Raw genomic sequence first — 27326 nt, 5'->3', positions numbered from 1 at the left:
AATTTGACTAAGATCGATGACAATTCATAATCTCGACAAGGATTTGTAAGCGAGATTTTAACGTTGTTATAGAAACACAAACAATATGGCGTAAATTTATACTTTGCATTATTTTCTGTTAGTTTTAGGATGTCTCACAGGTTTGTTTATCCTCTTAGTTCTAAATACTATGTTATTTAAATTTCCAAGTCAGTAACTGCTTTGAAATATCAAAGCATCACATGTTTTACCTTTGGCAAGGGTTTTTATTGTACTATATTAATTTTAAGTTGAGGCTTGAGCATAAAAACATTTGTTGATAAAATATTGGAACCTCTTTTATTTTGAAGCCCATGATGATGATGTGTGTGTTTTACCATCTTGCTATTCTGTCTTGTGGACTTACTTCTACCTACAGGCAGGGGTTGAATTTATAGAGCTTTTTTGTGTACTGGCCCGCCGGACCAGTAGACTGAAAACTGTACTGGTCCTGCAAAAATGACATTAATTTGACAAACACTAATATAAACTAAAACCTATTTAGGTCTGTCACTGCAAATTTTGCACATATTGTACAGTTCATTAAATTCCGATCTACTATATTGTATAATGCAACCATTCACTATCTTTTTCCCATGATTTTTGTCGAGCCTTCGACTTTAGTCGAAAAAGCGAGACTAAGCGATCCTACATTCCGTCGGCGTCGTCGGCGGCGTCAACAAATATTCACTCTGTGGTTAAAGTTTTTGAAATTTTGATAACTTTCTTAAACTATACTGGATTTCTACCAAACTTTGACAGAAGCTTGTTTATGATCATAAGATAGTATCCAGACGTAAATTTTGTAAAAATAAAATTCCATTTTTTCCGTTTTTTACTATAAATGGACTTAGTTTTTTCTGCAGGGAAACAAAATATTCACTCTGTGGTTAAAGTTTTTAGAATTTTAATAACTTTCTCAAACTATCCTGGGTTTGTACCAAACTTGGACAGAAGCTTGTTTAAGATCAAAAGATAATATCCAGAAGTAAATTTTGTGAAAATAAAATTCCTTTTTTTCCGTATTTTACTTATAAATGGACTTATATAGTTTTTTTCTGCGGGGAAACATTACATTCACTCTGTGGTTAAATTTTTAGAATTTTAATAACTTTCTTAAACTATCCTGGTTTTGTACCAAACTTGGACAGAAGCTTGTTTATGATCATAAGATAGTATCCAGAAGTAAATTTTGTAAATAAATAAATCCATTTTTTCCATATTTTACTTTTAAATTGACTTTGTTTTTCTGCAGTGAACCATTACATTCACTCTGTGGTTAAAGTTTTTAAAATTTTAATAACTTTCTTAAACTATCCTGGGTTTGTACCAAACTTGGACAGAAGCTTATTTTTGATCATAAGATTGTATCCAGAAGTTAAGTTTGTAAAAAGATTACTCCGTTTTTTCTGTAATTTACTTTTAAATGGACTTAGATTTTCTTACAATCATAAAATAGTAACAAGAGGAATATTTTTATTGATTTTTTTCCTCATTGTTGTTGAGCCTGTGATTTACAGCAAAAATAGGCGAGACACTGGGTTCCGCGGAACCCTTACGAATTTTTGGTATTTGCGTTTCCTTTTGTCACTTTCGTATACTAGTACTTTATTTCACTTTCCTTTTAATTTTCCGTTATCTTATTTTTTTTGTCCGGCAGTTTAACTCCTTCCAAAAATTTCCACATTTTATATTGTTGTGAAGGACGCTCACCCGAGATATTAATTAACTTGATCAATTGTTATACCCCCCAGTACGGTGCAATTGATTTCACAGGTAAATTGTTTTGTAGACAAACGGAGATTGCGATGCAATCAGTGATTTTTATCGACAATTTTTGTACTGGTCTGCCGGACGACCAGCTAACAAAATCTACTGGTCCGACGCAAATTTTACTAGTCCCGGATCACCGGACTAGCGCTTATTTCGACCCCTGCCTACAGGCTACAGTCGCCGTCACATAAAATTGGCACCTTCTTCTTTTGTAACTCCCTCCTGTGAGAGACCGATAAATGATTAAATTAATATTGGACATAACGCATCTTCTGAATGTCGTCAAATACACCTCATCGCTATTTGTCTGCCATTACTGGACATCACTAAAGTTCTCGTAAAATTTTGACGTCAAAATAGAAATCAGAGTTCACGAAAAGTGGTGGTCCTCATTATTTTACCATCAAAATTTTTTCAATAGAATTGATAGTGAGGACCAGCAGATTTTCTTTAAGGACCACCAGGGGAAAAAAGATTTCGTGAACTATGGAAAATGTCTCAACGCCACAATAGAAAAAGGATTGTTGAATTAAGTCAAAAGTTCAAGGGGGACAGATTCTACAGTCAAGTGGGAATAGCGATAAGGTTCATGGTCCCAGGATTGTGTAGGCCTTAACTTTACTTTGGCTGAACAACATGTTATCAATCATTAACATTTTTTTGTATCATTACTGTGCCATTGGCAGAAGAAATTTCTATTGTATTGAAAGTCTGGTGCAAGACGTGATTATTCTGATATATTAAGTACAAAAAATGTATATAAACTTAATCGAGGAATTAAGATTTATAACCGTCACTGTTACCATGATGAATAACTGTCAAAACATGTCTTTTCAATATAACAGGTTACTGTGTAACCTGTGAAAGGGGTCATAGACTGTTTAGATTATTTTTTTTAAATTCAAGTTTATTTTTAATTCCAAATCTGTTGCATACATTTGTATTTCTGTTGTTAGGAATTTTTTCACTGCATTTCCAATGTCAACAAAGAAACACCATCATTATTCAGTTATTAAATTTTTGTTTGTTCCATATTTATAAAAAAAAAATATAATAATTTATACATGTACCTTTAAAACAATGAAATAAGACACTAAGTTGGCTTGTTATTCTTATTGAAATCTTAGATCTTAAGTTGGTTGATGAGTTTAAAAGTCCAATATGACAAACAAAATCATAAGAAAGAAAGAGATTTATGTGCATATTTTTTTCCGCTTCCAGTTATTGAAATTGATTTTCTAACTGTTATTAGAAATTTCATCTCAATATTTGTCTTATTATTACAATCCATCATTAAGCACTTGACAGGCAGCAAATTTAAATCTAAAAATACCAAGAGTTAATGCAAAAAATAATTTTGATAGTTAGTAGAGTAAAATATTATCAGCATGATCAGTGTAAATTTCAGTTATATTTATTAATGTACATGTATCATGAGTACATAAAATAAGCATTTTGACATGAAAATAAAATGCACAGGATTTGCAAGCATGAGAAAGTCAATAGTTATGTGTCCTGATGACCATCTTGTCACAAATTGTAACCTATTTTTGGGTTTCAGTTTTGAAATAGACTACATATAGTTTTGCAAATTTAAATGAATACATGAGAAATAAAGATATATATATGTATCTGTGAATTTTCACCTCTTAAACAGCTCTCAATTATGGCTTCATCATTATAGTACATTAGTGTACATTTCTTTTAATCTAATGTAGTGTACCAGCAATGTTTTGTAGACTGTATTTGTTTTTTTTTTCTTTCTTAGCACCTACAACAAACAATGGGGAGAGGGACAGTCAGCTTTGCAGGATCTCCTGCAACAGGAAGTCCCAGAGGAGCCACCGAAACCAGAAAAGGTTAGAATTTTATGGTATTAGAAATCAAAATTTAAATTGGATAAATGACTTTTTAGCTGACAGGTAACAGCAAGTACTATTAAATGATGTTAAATCTTCAAAATTAGCTGTTGACTCTGGTGTCCCTCAGGGAACAGTTTAGGCCCAACATTATTTTTACTCTTTCTTAATGACCTACCCAAACATGTTACTTGCAATGCAAGACTTTTTGCAGATGACTGTTTATTGTATAGAAACGTAAATAATAGTTCTGATGCACAGTTACTTCAAAAATATTTATCTAGTTTAGACTAAAATGGGAAGAAGACTGGCAAATGAATTTAAATCCTGAGAAGTGTTATGTAATTCATATTTCTAAAAAAAGTAAACCTTCTGCTTTTGATTATATATTGCACAACCATTTTTAGAAGCAGTAAAAGACAGTAAATATTTAGGCGTAACTATAAGCCATGATCTTGATTAGGGAACACATATAAACAATATTACCTGTAAGGCAAACAAAACCTTAGGTTTTCTTTGTAGGAACTTGAAAAACTGCACACGTAAGGTTAAAAACCTTGTGTACACATCACTTGTCCGTCCAGTCATAGAATACTCTTCCCCTGTCTGGGATCCGTACAAAATACAACATATCACTCAGGTTGAGCAAGTACAGCGTAAGGCAGCCAGGTTATTTAATTAAATCATTGGAATGGGAAAATTTAGAAATATGAAAAAGGAAAAAAGATAGATTAACTATGCTGTATAAAATAAATTGGGGTTTAGGTGAAGTTCCTAAGGACAATTTAACAATATCTGATAGACGTACTAGGGGGAAACATAGATTTAGGCAAATATCAACAAATAAAGATTTCTATAAATTTTCATTTAATCCTCACACTATTTCGGACTGGAACTTACTACCTGAAGCAATAGGTATGTCTGACACCCTGGAATCCTTCAAAAGTGGCATATCCACTCTAACATTTGAAGGATCCACAACAACTTATTAAACAAAAAAGCCACTGTACATAATGTATATATGTTATTGTTAACGATTTTTCTTTGTCATATTATTTTTAAATTAAGTCCATATGTACATAGCACACAAGTTCCGGGAAGTTTTACACTCCTACCAAGGAGTCTACTTCTGTATTCATAAGAAGAAGGTTTGTTTTCCATATCATCCTGAAATGCATATATTGCATAAACAGAAACTGTAATTAATCGGTTTACACTAATGTCCTGACAATGTCCTGACAATGACCTGACAATGTCCTGACAGAAATGAAAATGCTTAATACTTTTTTATCATTGGAAGGATTCACTTGAAATTTGGAATCAAGCAAGATGATAACTTGTATTTAATAAATAAAATTTGTAAAAAAATATTATTTTTTTTTAAGAGTTAGAAAACTTGACCTGACCAACTTGACTTTGAAACTACTAATGTCCTGACCGATATGAAACGGCTAAAAAATGTTTTATCATTTACAGGATAGACTTCAAATTCGATACCAAGGAAGATTAATACATTTGATACAAAAATATAAGAAAAAATAAGAAAATAAATATTTTCAAGAGTTAGAAAACTTGACCTGACGAATAACATTCCCCCGTGACTAATGTCCTGACCGATGTAAAATGCTAATAACTTTTTTGTTCTTTGAAGGTTCGATTTCAAATTTGATGTCAAGAAAGATTCTAACATTGAATACATAGATATAAGAAAAAATATTAAAAAAACTAATTTTAAGTGTTAGAAAACTTGACCTGACCAACGTCGACTCTGCACTGACTAATGTCCTGATCAATGTAGAAAATGTTAATTGCTTTTTTGTTATTGAAAGAATTAACTTAATTATAGATCTTTACCAAGGGAAATTATAATATTCATAATAAAAGTTTATGAAAAAAAATGTTTGTTATTTTTTTAAATGTAAGAAAACTTGATCTTTATATATATATATATCATGATGAATGTCCGTTCAATAACTTTTTTGTTATTGAAAAGGATATAATTAAGTTTAATATCACTGAGAAAAGTGATATGTGATTAGAGATGCTGTAGATATAAGTAAATGCACCTTTTCTACATTTAATATGAAAGGATTATAAACTGAGATGTACAGAATGCAATTAAGTCCAAAGACAGTGACATGAATAATTAAAATTTATTCACACATACATTGATTAAACACAAATTGGAGTGTTTACTTAACTATATTTTTCTTATTTATTTCACTCATTTTTTGTTGTTTAGTTAATGAGGGATTAAACATGTCAAATAACATAAACATGATAAATAAGGACAGGAAATGGGCTTCTTTTGATTTCGATATATTGTTTTTACAAGCATTCAAAGTAAAATTATGTTAGAATCACACAGAAATATAATTTTATTATGTCGCTATCTTTTGCCTGTCTTATACACATATATTAAGAATAATAAAAAGTGCATCCAAGTTCTTTCTTTACTATGTTTAAATAAAAAAAAAAAAGTATATTCTGTCTTTAGATGGAGAAAAAACCAGTTTTATAATATTTGTCTTTTCTTCATCAGTCAGAAAATTGCAAGACAAGGTAAACATTGGTGAGGTCAATTTTAAAATATTTTTTTACATGCTTATAGTAAGTGTTGTAATCTTCCCTGATACCTACAATAAATAACAAAAAGGTTATTGATATCTTTATAACGGTCGGGACATTTATCATGACAAATATCAAGTTGGTCAGGTCAAGTTTTCTAACATTTCAAAATATTAAAAAAACTATTTTTTTCAGCGTTTTATTTTCTCTCACATAAATTCCTATATTTATTGCTATCATCTTCCTTGGTAAGGAACTTGAGTAATTTTTATACGACTGCAAATTTTGAAAAAATTTTCGTCGTATATTGCTATCACGTTGGCGTCGTCGTCGTCGTCGTCGTCGTCGTCGTCGTCGTCGTCGTCCGAATACTTTTAGTTTTCGCACTCTTACTTTAGTAAAAGTGAATAGAAATCTATGAAATTTTAACACAAGGTTTATGACCATAAAAGGAAGGCTGGTATTGATTTTGGGAGTTTTGGTCCCAACATTTTAGGAATTAGGGGCCAAAAAGGGCCCAAATAAGCATTTTCTTGGTTTTTTCGCACTATAACTTTAGTTTAAGTTAATAGAAATCTATGAAATTTTGACACAAGGTTTATGACCACAAAAGAAAGGTTAGGATTGATTTTGGGAGTTTTGGTTTCAACAGTTTAGGAATTAGGGGCCAAAAAAGGGCCCAAATAAGCATTATTCTTGGTTTTCGCACAATAACTTTAGTTAAAGTGAATAGAAATCAATGAAATTTTAACACAATGTTTATGACTACAAAAGGAAGGTTGGTATTGATTTTGGGAGTTTCGATCCCAACAGTTTAGGAATAAGGGGCCAAAAAGGGACCCAAATAAGCATTTTTCTTGGTTTTCGCACCATAGCGTTAGTATAAGTAAATAGAAATCTATGAAATTTAAACATAAGGTTTATGACTATAAAAGGAAGGTTGGTATTGATTTTGGGAGTTTTGGTCCCAACAGTTAAGGAAAAAGGGGCCCAAAGGGTCCAAAATTAAACTTTGTTAGATTTCATCAAAATTGAATAATTGGGGTTCTTTAATATGCCGAATCTAACTGTGTATGTAGATTCTTAATTTTTGGTCCCGTTTTCAAATTGGTCTACATTAAGGTCCAAAGGGTCCAAAATTAAACTTACTGTGAAAGTACTTTAATTCGTGGGTATCAATTTTCGTGGTTTGAGGAAAATTTACATGTTCGTGGGTTTTTAAATTCGTGGATTTTAGTTTTCTAAAAAAAAAATTAAAGCCAGGTTACAAATAATCTGGATTGAGGAAATTGCAAAGTAAACATTGATCCGTGTAAATCGTAGTGATAACACTAATTAACCCATGATAAAGTGATCAACCGATTACAGACCATTGAAGGTGTTAATTAGGCCATAAACATGTCACCTAAAGAAAACAGTAACATAAACAAATGCTATAAACGTATCTTGAATTGTCAAATAATTCTTATCAAAATCAAACCCAGCATGAAATTATAATTTCCCATATGTACGAGAACTACGAGGATATAAAATGAACACTTTATCATACTAGCATATTAATACTGGACATCTGACTTTCATCCATTCGATCAAAAATATTTTTGAGAGAAGTAAAAAATAAAAAGTTGTACAGTTTAGGTATTAAAGATTAAATGGGTATAATTATGCATGCGGTTGTAGTTCTATGACTGCTTTTAAAGAATTCTTAGATTTTGCGTTATTCAATACATTCTCTAGATCATATCAGTAATCAAACCTACCGATGGGGATCTTCCCATGTCTTGATTCACTCAAAGGTTGTTTCAATTCGTTGGACACTTAAATTCGTGGATAAAGTCATCCACGAAAACCACGAAAATTGGTACCCCACGAATAAAAGTACTTTCACAGTAGTTTGATTTTTTTAACAAAAATTGAAACCTTGGGGTTCTTTGATATGCTGAATCTAAAAATGTACTTAGATTTTTGATTATTGGCCCAGTTTTCAAGTTGGCCCAAATCGAGGTCCAAAATTAAACATTGTTTGATTTCATCAAAAATTGAATAATTGGGGTTCTTTGATATGCCAAATCTAACTGTGTATGTAGATTCTTAATTTTTGGCCCAGTTTTAAAATTGGTCTAAATTAAAGTGCAAAGGGTCCAAAATTAAACTAAGTTTGATTTTAACAAAAAATAAATTCTTGGGCCTCTTTGATATGCTGAATCTAAACATGTACTTAGATTTTTGATTATGGGCCAAGTTTTCAAGTTGGTCCAAATCAGGATCTTAAATTATTATATTAAGTATTGTGCAATAGCAAGTCTTTTCAATTGCACAGTATTGTGCAATGGCAAGAAATATCTAATTTCACAATATTGTGAAATAGCAAATTTTTTTTTAATTAAGAGTTATCTTTCTTTGTCCAGTATAGTAAGCAAGAAATATCTGCAAGAATTTTTGATTTTTTTAACAAAAATTGAAACCTTGGGGTTCTTTGATATGCTGAATCTAAAAATGTACTTAGATTTTTGATTATTGGCCCAGTTTTCAAGTTGGCCCAAATCGAGGTCCAAAATTAAACATTGTTTGATTTCATCAAAAATTGAATAATTGGGGTTCTTTGATATGCCAAATCTAACTGTGTATGTAGATTCTTAATTTTTGGCCCAGTTTTAAAATTGGTCTAAATTAAAGTGCAAAGGGTCCAAAATTAAACTAAGTTTGATTTTAACAAAAAATAAATTCTTGGGCCTCTTTGATATGCTGAATCTAAACATGTACTTAGATTTTTGATTATGGGCCAAGTTTTCAAGTTGGTCCAAATCAGGATCTTAAATTATTATATTAAGTATTGTGCAATAGCAAGTCTTTTCAATTGCACAGTATTGTGCAATGGCAAGAAATATCTAATTTCACAATATTGTGAAATAGCAAATTTTTTTTTAATTAAGAGTTATCTTTCTTTGTCCAGTATAGTAAGCAAGAAATATCTGCAAGAATTTTTTTTAATTGGAGTTATCTTTCTTTGTCCAGAATCAACTTAAATCTTTGTTATATACAATATACAATGTATATTCACTTTTTACTACCAACTGATAAATTTAAATAATCTTTACCATTCAGTGAAAACAAGCAGTTTTTTTACATCTTAATATTTTATGATGTATTTAAATGAGTAGTATTTGTTGCAAACTCCATTAGAATATTTTAATTGAAATTAGTTTTGGAATAAGGGAAAGGGGGATGTGAATAAAAAATTGGGTTCAATTTTTCTCATTTGAAATTTCATAAATAATAAGAAAATTTCTTCAAACATTTTTTTGAGAGGATTAATATTCAATAGCATAGTGAATTGCTCTAAGAGAAAACAAAAATTTTAAGTTCATTTGAATACATTCATTCTGTGTCAGAAACCTATCCTGTGTCAACTATTTAATCACAATCCAAATTTAGAGCGGAATCCAGCTTGAATGTTGTGTCCATACTTGCCCCAACCATTCAGGGTTCAACTTCTGCGGTCGTATAAAGCTACGCCCTGTGGAGCATCTGGTTTTAATAATAAAAAGTTTTCTGCATCGGTCAGGACATTAGTCAGAGCAGAGTCAACGTTGGTCAGGTCAACTTTTAAAACTCTTTAAATTATCTTTTTTAATCTTTTTCTTGCATCAATAAATTAAGTATTATAATCTACCTTGACATTAAATTTGAAATCCATACATTTTATTTAAAAAGAATAAAAAAGTTTTAGGCATTTTCTACATTGGTTAGGACATTATAGTCATGGGAAAGACGTAGTTGGTCAGGTCAAGTTTTCTAACACTTAAAATTAGTTTTTTAAATATTATCTTTATATCTCTGTATTCAATGTTAGAATCTTCCTTGACATTAAATTTGAAGTCGAACCTTCAAATAACAAAAAAGTTATTAGCATTTTACATCGGTCAGGACATTAGTCACGGGAGTACGTAGTTGGTCAGGTCAAGTTTTCTAACTCTTGAAAATATTTTTTTTCTTACTTTTTCTTATATTTGTGTACCAAATGTATTAATCTTCCTTGGTATCGAATTTGAAGTCTATCCTGTCAATAATAAAACATTTTTTAGCCGTTTCATATCGGTCAGGACATTAGTAGTTTCAAAGTCAAGTTGGTCAGGTCAAGTTTTCTAACACTTAAAATTAGTTTTTTAAATATTATTTCTTATATCTCTGTATTCAATGTTAGAATCTTCCTTGACATTAAATTTGAAGTCGAACCTTCAAATAACAAAAAAGTTATTAGCATTTTACATCGGTCAGGACATTAGTCACGGGAGTACGTAGTTGGTCAGGTCAAGTTTTCTAACTCTTGAAAATATTTTTTTTTCTTACTTTTTCTTATATTTGTGTATCAAATGTATTAATCTTCCTTGGTATCGAATTTGAAGTCTATCCTGTAAATGATAAAACATGTTTTAGCTGTTTCATATCGGTCAGGACATTATAGGCGAGTGATATGAGAGCCAAATTTACATTTTTAATGCACCTACCTAACACACGGCTAAATTATATATCACTGGAAAGCTAAGAATGAGTACTTTCTAAATATCCCGGTCGTCAAAAGAAATTATGGTGCATTTTTTTTAATCGAGGTCAAAGGTCATGGGTGCAATTTCAATTCACGGATACTTCCAGTAGATAAAACGATTCAAAACAAATGCAAAAACGAAACAATTTTATAAGAATGCTGTATTACTATTGGGAAAATATATTTCTATCATACTATTAATCAATTTTGGTTGATTTTAACGGTAACGCATGTTGCGTAACGTTTTCTCTCGGAGTCTTTGAAAATCAACCTTTAAGTCACAAAAATGTTTCTGTAGTCGCATTTGCATTATCTAAATCTTATAATACCTCTAAATCATTTGATTGCACGTATTTACAAACATGTATCTGCAAATTTGATATAAATAATCCGAAACAAAATATTTGAAGCAAGGGGAAAATATAACATATGACGTATTTTCAATAGTTTAGAAAAAGTCCCATGATGAGCTGTAGATTAAAATTGAGGAAGCGTATGGTCTACTGTTAGTTTGAAAGCCTGCCAACTGCTTCAAGATCAGACAACCATAGGGCAGATTTGTTTTGATATTGTAGTGCAATATGTTGAGTCTGGATTATACCGCGTTTTCACTTACATCACTAAATCAGATATGATAAGAGTACTAACTAACATTACTAAAATGAGTAAAGCACTACTAGTATATTTATATCAACAAATTGACCATTTTGATTTAAAACATCACAAGGAAAATATGCTCACTCATTGTACGTCAAACTGTGTTTGATTTTACTTTAGTCGGCCGCCGTGTATCTTGAGATATCTAATTAATCAAACAACACTTGACAAAGAATCTTTTTTTTTAAATTAATAAAATTGAGAATGGAAATGGGGAATGCATCAAAGAGACAACAACCCGACCATAGAAAAAACAACAACAGAAGGTCACCAACAGGTCTTCAATGTAACGAGAAATTCCCGCACCCGGAGGCGTCCTTCAGCTGGCCCCTAAACAAATATACACTAGTTCAGTGATAATGAACGTACGCTAGTGATGACGTTCGGTTAATTTGACACTAAGTATTACTTTTTTTATATCTTGTTTCACCGGTTCAAACGGAGGACAAGGTTATCCTAATATTGATCCTTTTATTTGGCTTTCTTATGTTAAAATCCCGTTAGCGTATAACCTAAATGATCGAAACGTCGGACCAATAGGATGTTGGACCATTTAGATATCGTAATATTGCGATATCGGAATATTATAGCTTCATTTTAACTTGTAATCTCATCCTTCTTATCGGACAACATATCCATACATGCAAAGACAACTGCCTTGGCATGGGCATATATCATTATCAGTACAGCAGAGGTTTTTCTCAAAGCGGACACAAGATCTGCTATATACAGATTGAACTACAAATTAGGAATGGACATGGTTGATTTGTCAAAGAGACACCAACCCGTTCAAAAAGCAGGAAACGGCTGAAGACCACCAATGGGTCGTCTATGCAGCACGAAACTCCCAAACCCAGAGGCGTTCTTCAGCTGGTCCCTAAACAAAAAATGTACTAGGTTGAAATGATAATTGACGTCATACTAAGCTTCGAAATATACTCAAGAAATTAAGATAAAAAATCATACAAAACTAAGAAAGGCAAGAGGCTTCTGACTTGGGACAGGGGCAAAATTGCAGCGTAGTTAAACATGTTTTTGGAAATCTCAACCCTCACCCTTTACCTATACCAACGCGTGAACAGATCAAATCTTGTAGAAAGTTGCATGAAATCATACCGGACTGATGTTGCCTTTTAGCCAACCAAAGTCACACCGAAGAACTTTTATTGTTTCTGTAGATCTACATTGTCTTGGAATAAGTATTGACCCCCAGAAGAAAAAGAATGCCATGTAGAATGTTTATGCCCCATTTTCAATTTTTCTAATCTCCTGGGCAGTCAACTTGTTTATAGTATATCAAAGGTGTGTCCACAAATACGGTTCATTTGTAATAATAAACCTAAATAAAAAAGAGTAAAAAACAATATTTATAGATTATATACATTCTACTTAAGCCATACATCTAAGAACTGTCTCCATAGGAATATCATACGCTTTATTAACTGCCACAGATGCGCCATCATCCAAAAGACAATACAGAAATGTTATGAATGGCTCAATTTCAATTGAATAATTCAGTGAAATGTTTTTAGAAAATGGATATTCGTCTGATCGGATTACAAGTTTACCATATTTCTGCTTCTGCAAAATACTAGTAGCTGCATAAAGTGCTTGCAACCAGTTTCGCAGTCACTGCTCATATCTTCAAATTCGACAGACTGTATATCACAGTCATTTTAAACGGGTAATTTTCGGTCATTACGGCATTAGACAAAATTATAGAGCTACTGTATACAATATTGGATATTGTACCTTGGCCTTGTTGAGGCTGTATACATGTAACTATAAATTGGCCATATATTTTTAGTTTTTGTTGAAGTTGATAATATGTTGTGTAGTTTTCTCGGCAGCGATCCTCTGGTAGAAATTAAGCCCGGTTAACTGACCAAGGAACCAGAATACTTCCTTGTGTACAGGCACGTCATCTTTAATCGTCGAAATGTTAGTAAAAGCGAACTAGCTCTTTACTTTCTGATTTCAAATTTTGTAGCAAATATTAAGCGATGCAAGCTTGATGCTATAAAGATTTAATAGTAAAATTATCAGGACTTCTTTTGTTTATCAGATCATTGTAGGAGATATTTGTAGTAACACTCAATACAGCTTGAGTTTGCTCCTCATAATATACCTTAATATGAAGTTGTGTTACTTGCTTATAGGCTTTATACATTTGCAAAATATACAAACAGACAAATCAGAATGAGTTGTAGATCTACTGCCCTCGTCGATATAGGAGAAGAGACTGGTCGGTAGAATTGGTACATGTAGTACAAAGTCTTTGTACAAACAAACAGACGATAATAGGTTGTGCTTACCTTTGAAATATTTATAGCAACTCTTATGATATTTTGTTTTTTCAAATGGGATGTTTTCATTTTTTTCATATTCAGCAACTGCCAGTCTTCTGTAAACTTCGTCATTCCGTTTTTCCACTGCGGCAATACAACTGTATCGTTATTTAAGAATTGAACCAAATAGTTTATGTAGTAGATACCTGACAGACCATGCTTCTGTGTCAATCAATGGATAGGTTTTTGCTTTTTAGCATAGGATGGGTTTCATTGTGAACTGGACTGAAAATTTGACACGACTCGGAAGATTTTCTACATTTTTCCGATATGATTCCTTATTTAGAAAGGGGTGAATTCTACATAACTCAAAAACTATGTTTTACTCTGATTTGATCGTAATTTCGGACGAATTTATATCTATTTAAGCTACACTGAAGTTAAAGATAGAAATAGAACCGTTTAAATATGGTTTATCGTACTCTAATAGCACTATTAAGTACACGGATATCGACTAAAATATTCAGTAAAAAAACGATAACGAAATAGATAAGGGATTCCGGAAACTATATTGATTTTACCCACCATCATAAAATTACAGAAATTCGTGATTTTAAGAAATGTTGAGATAAAGTCCTGAGCTTGAATGAAAAAACGATAACTGATGAGTAATTTAGTGTGTTCTAAAACCGATAGAGTGCAAAAGCATTTAATGAAAATTTAATTGTAGATTCGAAAAGGTCAGGATTATGAAAATTTTCGCACAAAATGTCAAATATTTAGGAGGAATGCAAAAGCATGCGAACTTACAGTTGTAAATATTGTTTTTTCATTATTTTAAGAATATAATTCCCTTAATTATTCTGTCTAAAAGAAGAGATACGACTGATTTCCTTTGCTTGAAAAAAATTTCGTAATTTTATAATTTTCAACTAATTTCTGAAATAAACGTTAATTTTACAAAAACTGCACTGTACGATTTTGTGACGACCGGGCAAAAATCAAAGTTTAATCATTATTCTTTCATTTAAAAAAAAAATTAGCCGTGTGTTAGGTGGGTGCATTAAAGTCCTTAACTAGACGTCTTTTTCAAATATTACACTCGCCTATTAGTAGTTTCAAAGTCAAGTTGGTCAGGTCAAGTTTTCTAACTCTTAAAATTTTTTTTTTATTTTTTTTAAATTTTATTTATTAAATATAAGTTCTCATCTTGCTTGATTCCAAATTTCAAGTAAATCCTTCCAATAATAAAAAAGTATTAAGCATTTACATTTCTGTCAGGACATTGTCAGGTCATTGTCAGGACATTGTCAGGACATTAGTGTAACCCTAATAAATCAACTAATTAAAGTAGGTGATTTTTTTTGTGACTTTCAAAAGCTGAAAAAACCTGAATATGTAAAACTTTTGTCTTTCCTAGAATGTAATCAAATATAGAACATCGTGAAATTAAATCATGAAATTTGGCTGAAAAGTTATACAAATTTAAATATAAATTCCATAAATTAATATGAAATTCAAAAGTCTAATAGGTCTTAGCTTTACTATTCAAAAACATATTACAAGTAAAAATACAAACACATATGAATTTTTTTCTTATCAAATTTTTAGACTATTAAAATATTATTTTAGGATCGTTTGGCAGCATTCCAGTTACTTGCAACCATGTATATAAAATATATACAAATATTCCGTAAATTGGAGCAGTCATATGATCAGATTGTCCACCCACAGAAAAGAAGAGTCTTACGTCATGTTCTGGATGGAGCTATGGGAAGGATATTGGAACTGAAACACGAAATGGTCAACCTTGAGTTCTCAGAATACCACTACTTTGATGATGTCTTATCAGATTTAAAGTTGACACCGGTATGTACAATTTACTACTGTAAATTCAGATATTATTGCAATATTTTTATTATTGCTAAATATGCGACAGGTGTATCATCACAATAATTAGAACTCACAATTTGAAATTTTAAAAATGAATCAAACAGGATTTTTCTGAATATTGTAAAATGACAAAATCACAATAATAAATGCATGCAACAGTTTCTAAATTTACAGTAATTTACTGATAAATAAAAATGTCCACAAAGTCATGCATTGTTTGCCTATCAATATTCAAAAACTTTCTAAATTACTTGTCTATTTCATTTAAAATTGAAATAAATATCTCCAATATAAGATGAAAGTATAAATAAATACAAAATGTATTTGTTTGATTTGTGAAAAGGATTTACATGTATAAGCAGACAGATAATAATTATGAGGTTTTTTTTTCAGAATGATGTAGAAATACCAATTCCAAAGTATTTTATCTATGAAAGAATGGAAGCATTACAGAAAAGGGAGAAAACTCTTGGTCAGATACTTGCCAAAATGGGACCACAAGACAAAGATGATGTAAGTACTTTAAATTTGGTTGCCTAACAAGAATAGGGAGAATACATAATACTATGCAAATACTATTTTTTTTATATTTATATTTGACATTAAAAACTTTTTCTATTCATCAAATATAATATGTAAAGAATATAAATAAATCTTTCTTTAGAAATGCTAGTCAGTTAACTAATTATGTTTCTAAAAGTAATATGTAAAACATGCATATTTACATGTTAATTTTAGGAAATTAGCAATTTTACATAAAATGTTCAGTTGTTCAGTTATCAAAAATGAACTTCAGATAGTTTGCCAGGATTCAACCTATAAATGATCAGTATAGATTGTTACAATTGAAAGTAACAATTTTATCACTAAAATTTTATTTGACATTATAATTTTTCTATAATTTATTGTATGCTTATAACTTTTAATCATATAAATAAATCCGAAATGATTATTTTAAGGGAAGTAACTCAATTTTATTTTTGGAATTGATCTGTATTGTTAAATACAGCAAAGAAGAAGCTAGACTGTTGACCACATTTTTTAATTTTTCTTTTCTAAAAGTATTTAAGAAAACCCAGTAGTAGTATTTTTATTTAAAAACCCTTTACTACTTCCCATAAATATTCACATTCATTGAACGAAAGCTTTTTGTTGCATATTATCAAAAAGTGTTAATATTATTTTATACTACTTTCAGCGTAAAGAAGAAATTAAGATGTCATTTGAAGAAGCCATCCACATAGTACAGATTCATGAGAGGGCAAGACAGGGAAGATTACGTGCTAAGTTCATGAAGGAGATTAGACAACAGGAACTTGATGAGAAGAATCAGAGACGTACTGGTGCTCCAACTCTGGACCCTGATGTAGCTGCTGTCAGAATTCAAAAGGTTTGATAAATTCCTGAATCAAATAAAAAATAACTATCTTTATATATTTTTCAGTAAATTCAAGGATATTTTAGCAATGAATAAAGTATTTTGTTTTCTGCCCCCCACAATGACACTGCAGCAGAGGAGGATATTGAGCATTTTCTTTGTCTGTCCATACCTCCAAATATAAGTTGCTGTTCTCCAACTTAACCAACTGATATGAAACTTATACACAATGTGTGTTACCACTAAACACAGATTAAGTTCAAATTTGGGAAAGGTAATTTTTTTCTCATGAGTTATGACCGTTTGTAGCATTTTATGCAAGCAGGGGCATCATCTGTATCTTCAATTGTCTATTGTTTTGTAACATTAAAATCAGAAAATCCACATTGTATATTTAAGATGACAACATGATGAAATTAACTATATTCCAATTCAAATTTATTTAAACTCTATAATGTTTATAAAGTAAATTTTATTTTAACAGGTTTGGAAAGGTTTTGCACAAAGAAGGAAAACCAAACGTGACAGAGAAGAAGAAATGATGTTTATAGGAATGGTTAGTATTGATTACTGTTTTCATCCTAATAGTTTAGTATGTACATGATACTATATAATACTTTGACTTTTAAATCTACAAAAAATCACTCTGAACTTAATTTCGTTGAATACAACTTTTTTGTACAAAGAAAGTCCACTCATTTAAAAAGATTAACTTAAGTAGTGGTGGGTAAATTTTAAAGTTCATGCTAGTTTCTATAAAAGAACATAGGACAAACTAGACTTACTAATCATACATTTTATTATCTAACATGTATATTTTAGGCTCCACCTCCAAGGCCTCAAAATCTAAAGAATACTCACGAGGCATTAGCTACAAAGAGAGAATCAGAGAGGAGAGTAAAACAAACTAATTATGAAATAGAGTATCAGAATGCATTGGTACAGATTAAAGAAAAGATTAAGGAATCAGAAGGACCAGACATCAAGGAATCCATGATGGATCAAATCAGACAATGGTTCATTGAATGCAGGTATTGTATATTTTCCATCTAATATTTTTTCTATCCTTTCTTGTAATATTATCTTGTCGCCAGATTTTGGCTTGTCATAAGCAACACAATAGCTAATATTAGAAGAGTAAGAACTGAATCCAAGATGGAGTATAGCTAATTTGTATTAATGTAACACACAAAAGTAACATCTGAGATGTTAAAATTGTAATTCTATTCTTTCCATTTTTTCTAATATTGATTGATGGTATAATTTATGTAATACCCTTTTAAAAACTGTTTTAAGAGTTTCCTGTTAAGATAGTTATTTGGAACAAAAAGTATGAATAATTTTAAAACAATGGTATCTTTCTTGAATGTGATAAAGTGCTCATTGATAAAATGGAGGCACAGGGAATATTTTTGTTTAAAAAGAATCAGATTATCTTGAACTTCACATAAAGAACTTAAAAATCATTATAAACCATTGGTTTCAAAAATTAAAGACACTTTTCTGATATGTGAGACATATGTTTGTATTTTTTTTTACCCAGAGATGCAACAGGAAAGTTCCCGGAATTCCCTGATGAAGATGATGGCGGATCTAGTCTGATATTTAAGGAGAAAAGTCCAGAAGAATTAGAAGCTGAAATGAAAGAAAAGGTAAAAAGATATTTTAGAAAATTACCAAAATTTTGATTAAATATTAAACAAAACTAAGCTAATAACTAAGTTTGTGTTTGTTGAGTAACCATACTTTAAACTAATTCATCAAGGTAATGACCAATGTTTCAGATACATACATGTACATGTTTTAAACATTTATAATTTGATTTTAAAGATAAAAGTGCTGTTTCATATTTTTGTACTCAATTTGTTAGTGTTAATATTTTACAGATCTTGTTGGTTTTTCACTTCAATAGCTCATTAAAGAGGACTGTATGACTAAATGACAAATGTGATGTTATGGAATCACAGATCAATGCATTAGGATTAATAGAAAACTGCTTGACCAAATGAAATAACATATTAATAAATTGTTTTGGGTTACGAGATGTATTAATTTATACTGTGTCAGTTTAAGTTTGCTTCTCAGAGTTATGGATATCCCAACATTCTATATCTTTCATTTTCTTTCAAAGTTTCCAAAGTTTAAAAAAAAATATCACAGAAGTTTTGATGTTTAGGATAAGTTAATTTAATTTTCAATTCTGGTCCTCAGTGTTATGAGAACTAACCAAGCATTTATTGTATTCCTACTTTATTGGACAATCTCTAGCAAAGAAGGGAATTTCAGAGTCAGATATAAAACACATATATAAACAAAAACAACAAGTTTTATTGCAAATGCCCTGCACCACTTGAAAAAAGTTTCCTTTATTTTCAGCTTAATTTATGTTCATTATAGAATACATATATTTCTATATGTAATACACAACCCTTAACAATACTTTATATAGACTTAAAAGCAGTATCACTTCATAGTACTTGTACATGTATTAAATACATAATATTTGTACAAGTTTGTTTTTCTTGTACATTTATTTTCTTGAAAATACACCACAAATATAGTAACTATTTATACCTTACAAAATTTGGTTTTGGAGAAAATGATTTATTAAAAAATGAATTGGTATTTGGTTCTTTGGTTAAAAAGTTGTCATTTAAAGCTAGAAATAACAGTTAAAAAAAAATACATTTTTGCACAAGACCTAAATTGTGTACTGCTTTTTAGTTAAAATTAAATATTTAAGCCAATTTTGTTTTTGTGATAAACCCAAAAATTCCCTGTATTTTTTTTTTCATGCAGAAAGTAAAAATCATTAAACATATGAAATAGTAAGACATAAATAAAGTGTGGACAGAATGTAATTTTTATGGAAAATGTATAAATTATAAGAACTTTACACATGTTACAATGGTAAATAAGAAAGTATCAGATATTTTGAACGAGTTTCAGGTCACTGACAAGATATGTAGGTGTCAGAGACTGCACAAATTTTACAAAATTGACATTTCATTATTTTTATTAAGTATTTTCCTTGATGTCAAATTCAAATGTTTTATAAAACTCACAGGTAAAAGTTATATTACTAGATTTACTGAAGTCAATAATGATTTGTTTTCTATAATATGACAGGAGGAAGGAGGTGGTAAAAAGAAAGACAAAAAAGGCAAGAAGAAAGATAAGAAAGAGAAAAAAGGAAAGAAAGACAAGAAAGGGAAAAAAGGAAAGAAAGGAGGAGATGATGATGTAAGAATTGATTATTTTATAAAAAAAATCATTTATTATGATGAACTGAAGCCTGAAAAAAGTGCATTTTACATATTTTTCCCATTTTTTAGCTCACCTGGCCCAAAGGGCCAAGTGAGCTTTTCTCATCACTTTGCGTCCGTCGTCCGTCGTCGTCATCGTCGTCCTGCGTTAACTTTTACAAAAATCTTCTCTGAAACTACCAGGCCAAATTAAACCAAACTTGGCCACAATCATCATTGGGGTATCTAGTTTAAAAATTGTGTCCGGTGACCCGGTCAACCAACCAAGATGGCCGCCATGGCTAAAAATAGAACATAGGGGTAAAATTCAGTTTTTGGCTTATAACTCAAAAAACAAAGCATTTAGAGCAATTCTGACATGGGGTAAAATTGTTTATCAGGTCAAGATCTATCTGCCCTGAAAATTTCTGATGAATCGAACAACTTGTTGTTGGGTTGCTACCCCTTAATTGGTCATTTTAAGGAAATTTTGCTGTTTTTGGTTATTATCTTGAATAATATTATAGATAGAGATAAACTGTAAACAGCAATAATGTTCAGCAAAATAAGATTTACAAATAAGTCAACATGACCGAAATGGTCAAATGACCCCTTTAGGAGTTATTGCCCTTTATAGTCAATTTTCAACCATTTTTCATAAATCTTAGTAATCTTTTACAAAAATCTTCTCCTCTGAAACTACTGGGCCAAATTAAACCAAATTTGGCCACAATCATCATTGGGGTATCTAGTTTTAAAATTGTGTCAGGTGACCCGGTCAACCAACCAAGATGGCCGCCATGGCTAAAAATAGAACATAGGGGTAAAATTCAGTTTTTGGCTTATGACTCAAAAACAAAAGCATTAAGAGCAAAACTGGCATGGAGTTAAATTGTTTATCAGGTCAAGATCTATCTGCCCTGAAAATATCAGACGAATTGATAGTCAATTTTTAACAATTTTCATAAAATTTGTAAATTTTTACTAACACTTTCAACTGAAACTACTGGGCCAATCATTATAGATGGGGATATATGTACGCAGCAAGAATGTTCAGTAAAGTTAGATCTACAAACACATCACCATCACCAAAACACAATTTTGTCACGAATCCATCTGTGTCCTTTGTTGAATATTCACATATACCAAGGTGAGCGACACAGGCTCTTTAGAGCCTCTAGTTTAGTTTATTTGCAATATATAAGAAACTGCATATAAATAGATATTAGCATTGATGACATGTCATTGGAAGTGACACATCCAATATATCTGTGATAAAAAATGAACATCACCTTTCTTGACATAATACAAAAAAATATTATTAGATCCATATATAGCATGTTTTTTAAAGGAGCAAGATAAAAAAAGATATTGACCACTTAAACTATGTTATTTCTGAATATGCCAGAAATATTTGTAGCTGAGCATTACGTAAACACCAATGAATTAATTATAAACATTCAAAACAATGTCATTTCTTCAACTTTATTCTTCACTGAAATATTTAACTTTATAAATATTATAAATAGATATTAACCAACCTGTTTTATGTATATTCACAGGAAGAGGAAGAAGGATGGAAGATGCAGGAATCCTCTTTTGTTCCTGCTATAAAAGATGGACATGAAGATTATAAAGGTAAATTTTCAAGGAATATTCTTTATTGTGAAAATTATCTCCCTTGATATTCTTATTCCTGTATTTTTGAATAAGATGGTTTTCAAAGAGAGCAAAACATCTAATTATGATATTGTCTGTGCAGTGCAAGTAAAATAAACAAACTAAAACCCCAAAAATCTTTTGTGTGGCTTATAAATAATAACAAAATAACATATGTAGACAATCTCTGAACAAAGTTATCATGCATGTATGAGCAAGGAAAAAGGGATACCAGAAGATTTGGGGGAATGTATCAAAGAGACAGCAACCCAATTGCAAAAATAACCAAAAGACATCTGAAGGTCAACAATGTAACACACATATTTACCTCATTTAATTTTTAGGTGTCTGGGTAACCAGGGATGAAAAAGACAATTTCTCACAGAGACATGACGCTGAGCTGATTAAAGAAAACAAGAGAAAAGAAGTCGAGGAAGAAGTCAGAGTTCAAGTGGATGAACTGATGAGAGCAGAACTGAAAAATCTGAAAGCTGTAAGTTCTAACACTTGTTTGAGATTTAAACAGGAGTAGGTTTTACTGTATGTGAAATAGTTATCCTAGGTTGGTGGAAGGAGGTGTTTTTTTTCACAAATAAAGCCTTTTCTTACCAGGTATTTGCATTAAAAAATACCCATGGCAAATTCAGGATTGTAGATTTTGCAACGTATCTTGTATGTTGAAGTATGATATGGGAGCCTAAATTTCATCTAGCTGTCATTGTCTTTTCATTCCCATGATCAAGGTCAACCTTTAGATTCGGTTTGTTGTGAAAGTTTATTTTGACATGAATAACTTTGTCATACTTAATTTTATGAAATTTTTACAGAAGCTTTTTTATGATAAAAATAGTCACAGAGAAAAAAAAAAATCTTTTGCTATATTTTAATGATAAAAGACATTTTTCTCTCTCACAATTTTGTTGAGATTTCAAAATGGGACATTTTACTGGAAAGTTCAATGAACTATGGCTAAAAACTTTACACTATATACAGAAATATATTTCTTAAATAATATCATAAGAAACTTTAGCTAGCTTTCATCAAATGTTCTTATTACTTGTATTATTTATACATGGTAATGCATCGTCTGTATTTTACATTAGGCTGTTGACAGAGATAAGGGAAAGAAAGGTAAAGGAAAAAAATCTGGAAAAAAGAAGAAGAAGAAGGGAAAGAAAAGTGGAAAAAAAGGAAAAAAGAAGAAGAAGGACAAAGATATAACTTCTGAAAGGTAAATTTTGGACTTATAACTTCTGACAGTAAATTTTGGACTTAAACACAATCTTATGTATGGAATTATTATTAAAGTCAAAACTTGAAGGGAAAATATGGGGCCAGAAGCAACTCCCTTGAAAAACATAATGGTTGATTTATTAAGTTTTTTCCATATTTTGTAACAACCTCAGAATTCAGAATTTATTTTTAATTACTGTGGATTCATTATTATTCGTTGGATACCAATTTTCGTGGATTTCGTGGGTACAATGGAACCACGAATTCAAATGTTCAACGAATATCATCTTTTCAGTAGGCTTTGAATACAGATATTGACAAAACCACGAAATCCAATATCCACGAATATGCAAGTTTTCAGCAATCCATGAAAATTGATACCCACGAAAATAAATGAATCCACAGTACTTTCTTTTCAATAAGGAGGAGAGATGAAAAACAAAATATTGCCTTATTTTTTATTTTTTTCATTGTAGATATGTACACATGTATATGTAGAATGTTTTACAATTCAAGATCATAGCAGAAAAAGATTTAAATAACAAATTTATATCTGGATTCTTAAACAAAAATTGCACTCAACAAGCCTTGAAGGCACTCTTAAAATGTAATTTGAAATAATAAATTATTGGAAGTTAGATTATCATGATTATAGAACGAAGAAGATATATTCATGAAATAGAACTTACTCAATATTTTTTTTTAAATTTTGTGCAGGTCAATAGACTCTTTATATGAAGAATTGGTAAGAGAAGGTATTATAGTCAGAACCCCACAAGTCAAGTTGTCAGACTATGAGGGAGAGTACAGTTATCTAGGAACTACTTTACGTCAAGCTAATATAGAACCTATGCCATCATTAAGTGATGTCAGAAGATTAGTCACAGAGTTTGGCATTTTACCTCTAGGTAAGATTATATAAATATTGAAGTCTTGACTGAAAATCAGGATGACACCAATAGTAGGTACAGAAGGCCCACAAATTCAATTGTTCAATGAACTACAAATTTTCTAAAGGCTTTCATTCTGACTTTTTCAAAATCACAAAATCACATGCCTATAAAAATGAAAGTTCTCTTCAATCCTTGAAAGTTGGAATCAAGAAAAATAAATGAATCCACAGTTTTACTTTTCGTTACTTTCATCGTTAAACTTTTAAAATTCACAATTGATAAGAATTTATGTAAAAAGATACTCATTTACAAACTGAAAAGATTCATTGAATCAATGGAACAGCCATTAAAAGTATTCAGTACCGATAGGAACATATAAAATACCTCAAGTTCCTTTAAATTTTATTAACCAAGTAACTGTACAAAGCCTGTCTAAATGAAATAAATGCTATGACAAAAGCCATTAAAAACTTGTGTTTCATGTTATATTCTCCTTTGTAGGTTCACCAGCAGTTCATGAAAAAGCACCTTTAACAAAATCTATATTACTAGCTGGTCCTCGAGGGACTGGTAAAAAGATGTTAGTACAGGCAATGTGTAATGAAACGGGAGCAAACATGTTTGATTTGTCAGCTGCAAACTTAGCAGGCAAATATCCTGGAAAAGATGGATTAAAAATGTTAATGCATCTTGTTTTTAAGGCTAGTAGAGTTATTGAATTCAAGACATGCAAGAGGTGTTTCTTAAAGATTTTGTAACTTTTTTTTCAGACTAAATTTTTTCAGTGTGATAATCAGCATAAGAACCTAAAAGTAATCATATAGATACATAATTGTTTTTTTGTCAAAGTTGAAATAGTTCAAAGGTTTAAAAGATTAATTACAACTTTACCATGTTTAAAACTTAAGATTAAATGTTTTACTCTCAGACTGTTTTTTCTGAACTTGAACTGTTTGGATTACTATTCAATACAGAAGCATGATTCCTGGAAAGATCCTCCATCACTGATACATGTTTTGTATGTCTTCCTTGAAATGTTTGTGTTTATAAAGAAATGTAATTATCCTCAGACACCTTTAAATATGTTAGCTTGTCTATTTCTAGTTGAGAAATATTAATTATTTGTTTTATTGTAGGTTGGAAGAGAACTTCAGCCCTCTGTTATTTATATTGGAGATTGTGAAAGAATGTTTAAAAAGAAAGTTCCAAAAACAGATCCGGTAAGATATCCTATATATATGATCATTGTTTAATTAAATTAATAATCTATTTGTATTATTAAAAACATGTTGTTGAAGAAGCTAAACGTTTATATATTTTATCTTGATTTTGATTTTTGAAACAAAGGCATACTCAATATTGGAAAGAAAAAAAATCTACCTCAATTTATGTAAAGGAATTTTAAGAATGAGAAATGAAATTGCTGCGATCCTTTCATTACAATATTGTATTTTTGCTATTTTGTAGACTGATCCAAAAAGATTAAAAAAGGAACTTCCAAAACAATTAAAAACTATAAAAGGAGATGATAGGTTATTATTAGTGGGAACTTCACGATGTCCTTTTGATGGAGAAATGAAACCACTGACCTCATCATATCAAAGAATTATTCTCATACCAAGACCTGACTATGCATCTAGACATTGTAAGTATACTTTAAAAGATTCAAAACTTAATTTTTTTGAAAAAAATAAGAGGTAATTTAAAAAAAGTTAGATTATGTACCAACTAAAAATGTTAGACTCTCCTGATCTGCTTCCAATGCAAAATTGATGTTAAATAAAATACCATTGTGATAATTTCAATGAATCTTCAAAACTTACATAAATAAAAACTGTAGACAAATTATTTAAGTTCATATCTTTTATAGGTATGTATCCGTTATACTTTGTCTGGTGGTAATATACATGGCTATGACAAAGAAACCAAAGGACACAAAAAAATCTAAAAAGCTTTTTAGATCAACATATGGTCTTTTTCAAAGGCAGAAATCCATACAATAAATCCCGGAATCTTGAAAATTTTAGAATGAATTAGAGATTATGAAAAAAAAAAAAAAAATTATAACTAGAGAGAATTAATAACAAGGTTCCTAAAATAACAAATTTTCTATAGGCATTAACCACAAAATCAAATTTTCCTCAAACTATGAAAATAGATAGTGATAAAAATAAAAGAATTTATTGTAAGCCAGTTATCATATTAAGGAATTTTTTAATCAATATATGACAAAAGTTTGTATTTGTAACAATGATATGCTTTCATTACAGTATTATGGCGAAGATTAATATTGAAGAATGGTGGTACTTTAACCAATCATCTTGATGTCAGCTCCCTCTCCAAAGTAACAGACGGTTATACACCAGGTCACATGGTAACAGCTATACAACAGATTCTTACAGAGAGAAGAATTCAGGCATTATCAAAGAAACCTTTAACATCAGTAGAATTTATAGCTCCTTTAGCCAGAATAGACCCTATATATAAAGAAGAAGAAGAGTCATTTAAGGTATGTGGAATGTGTTATAGTTACACTGGCAAAAATCGATCTTATATATAAAGAAGAAAAGAGAAATTCAAGATACATAGACTGTACAACTTCACTTGCCTTTATAGATTTAGGAGAATGGATTGTTTAAACCATATTTAATTTATTTTATAGCTACACTGGCTAAAATAGACCCTATTTTAAAAGAAGAGCAGTCATTTAGGAGACTATTCGGTCAGAATACAACTCATTTGATGAGTTGATCACATGAAGAGGAAGCTTAAATGACAGAGAGAAAGCAAAAATTCTAACTGTTATAGATTTTGTTTGATTTTTTCTTTGATATATAGTTATACGCTTTTGCACAAAAAGTTTAGAGAATAAAAGTTTTGGAGTAGAACTTTTTTAGTGTTAAGTAGGGATTTATTGTAGGACTATAGTTAAGATGGAAAGGACTTGTTATCAGCCATTATTTAACTAGAGATTCCATGGCAAAATGATGGAAATGAAACAAGTAAGAACTCTATTTGTCTTTTTCTTGCAGGGTTGGTATGCTAAAACTCCATTAGGTAAAAAGAGGGCAAAGGCTGCACAAGCTGATGAAGACGGAGATGGTGGAGGAAAAGGTGGTAAAGGAAAGAAAGGCAAAAAAGGAAAGAAAGGAGGAAAGAAGAAGGGAAAGAAGAAGAAGTAAAATCTGTGATAAAACTTTTGATAAAGAGACATTCCGCCCAAGTGATATCTTGTTTTTATACACTTTTATTGACTTTACATGTATGAGATATAATTTATTTTAAATATGATTTATGACAAAAAAAGTTTTCTTTT

The 27326-nt window shown here is 30.5% G+C and overlaps 1 protein-coding gene across 1 annotated transcript; it reads left to right on the top strand.

The window, feature by feature from the left end:
• LOC134728130 (dynein regulatory complex protein 11-like) lies at window positions 1-27326 on the top strand. The gene is made up of 18 exons (XM_063592572.1): window positions 1-140; window positions 3560-3650; window positions 15342-15578; window positions 15996-16115; window positions 16801-16992; window positions 17465-17536; window positions 17803-18011; window positions 18524-18632; window positions 20110-20223; window positions 21788-21863; window positions 22229-22377; window positions 22988-23115; window positions 23835-24025; window positions 24512-24711; window positions 25147-25230; window positions 25478-25655; window positions 26281-26519; window positions 27043-27326. Exons 1-18 carry the CDS (start codon window positions 130-132, stop codon window positions 27190-27192), a joined length of 2550 nt encoding a protein of 849 aa, XP_063448642.1. The 5' UTR covers window positions 1-129; the 3' UTR covers window positions 27193-27326.

This window comes from Mytilus trossulus, chromosome 1, assembly GCF_036588685.1.
Source record: "Mytilus trossulus isolate FHL-02 chromosome 1, PNRI_Mtr1.1.1.hap1, whole genome shotgun sequence".
NCBI classification, from domain to species: Eukaryota; Metazoa; Mollusca; class Bivalvia; order Mytilida; family Mytilidae; genus Mytilus; species Mytilus trossulus.
This window is presented reverse-complemented; position numbering and strand designations above follow the sequence as displayed.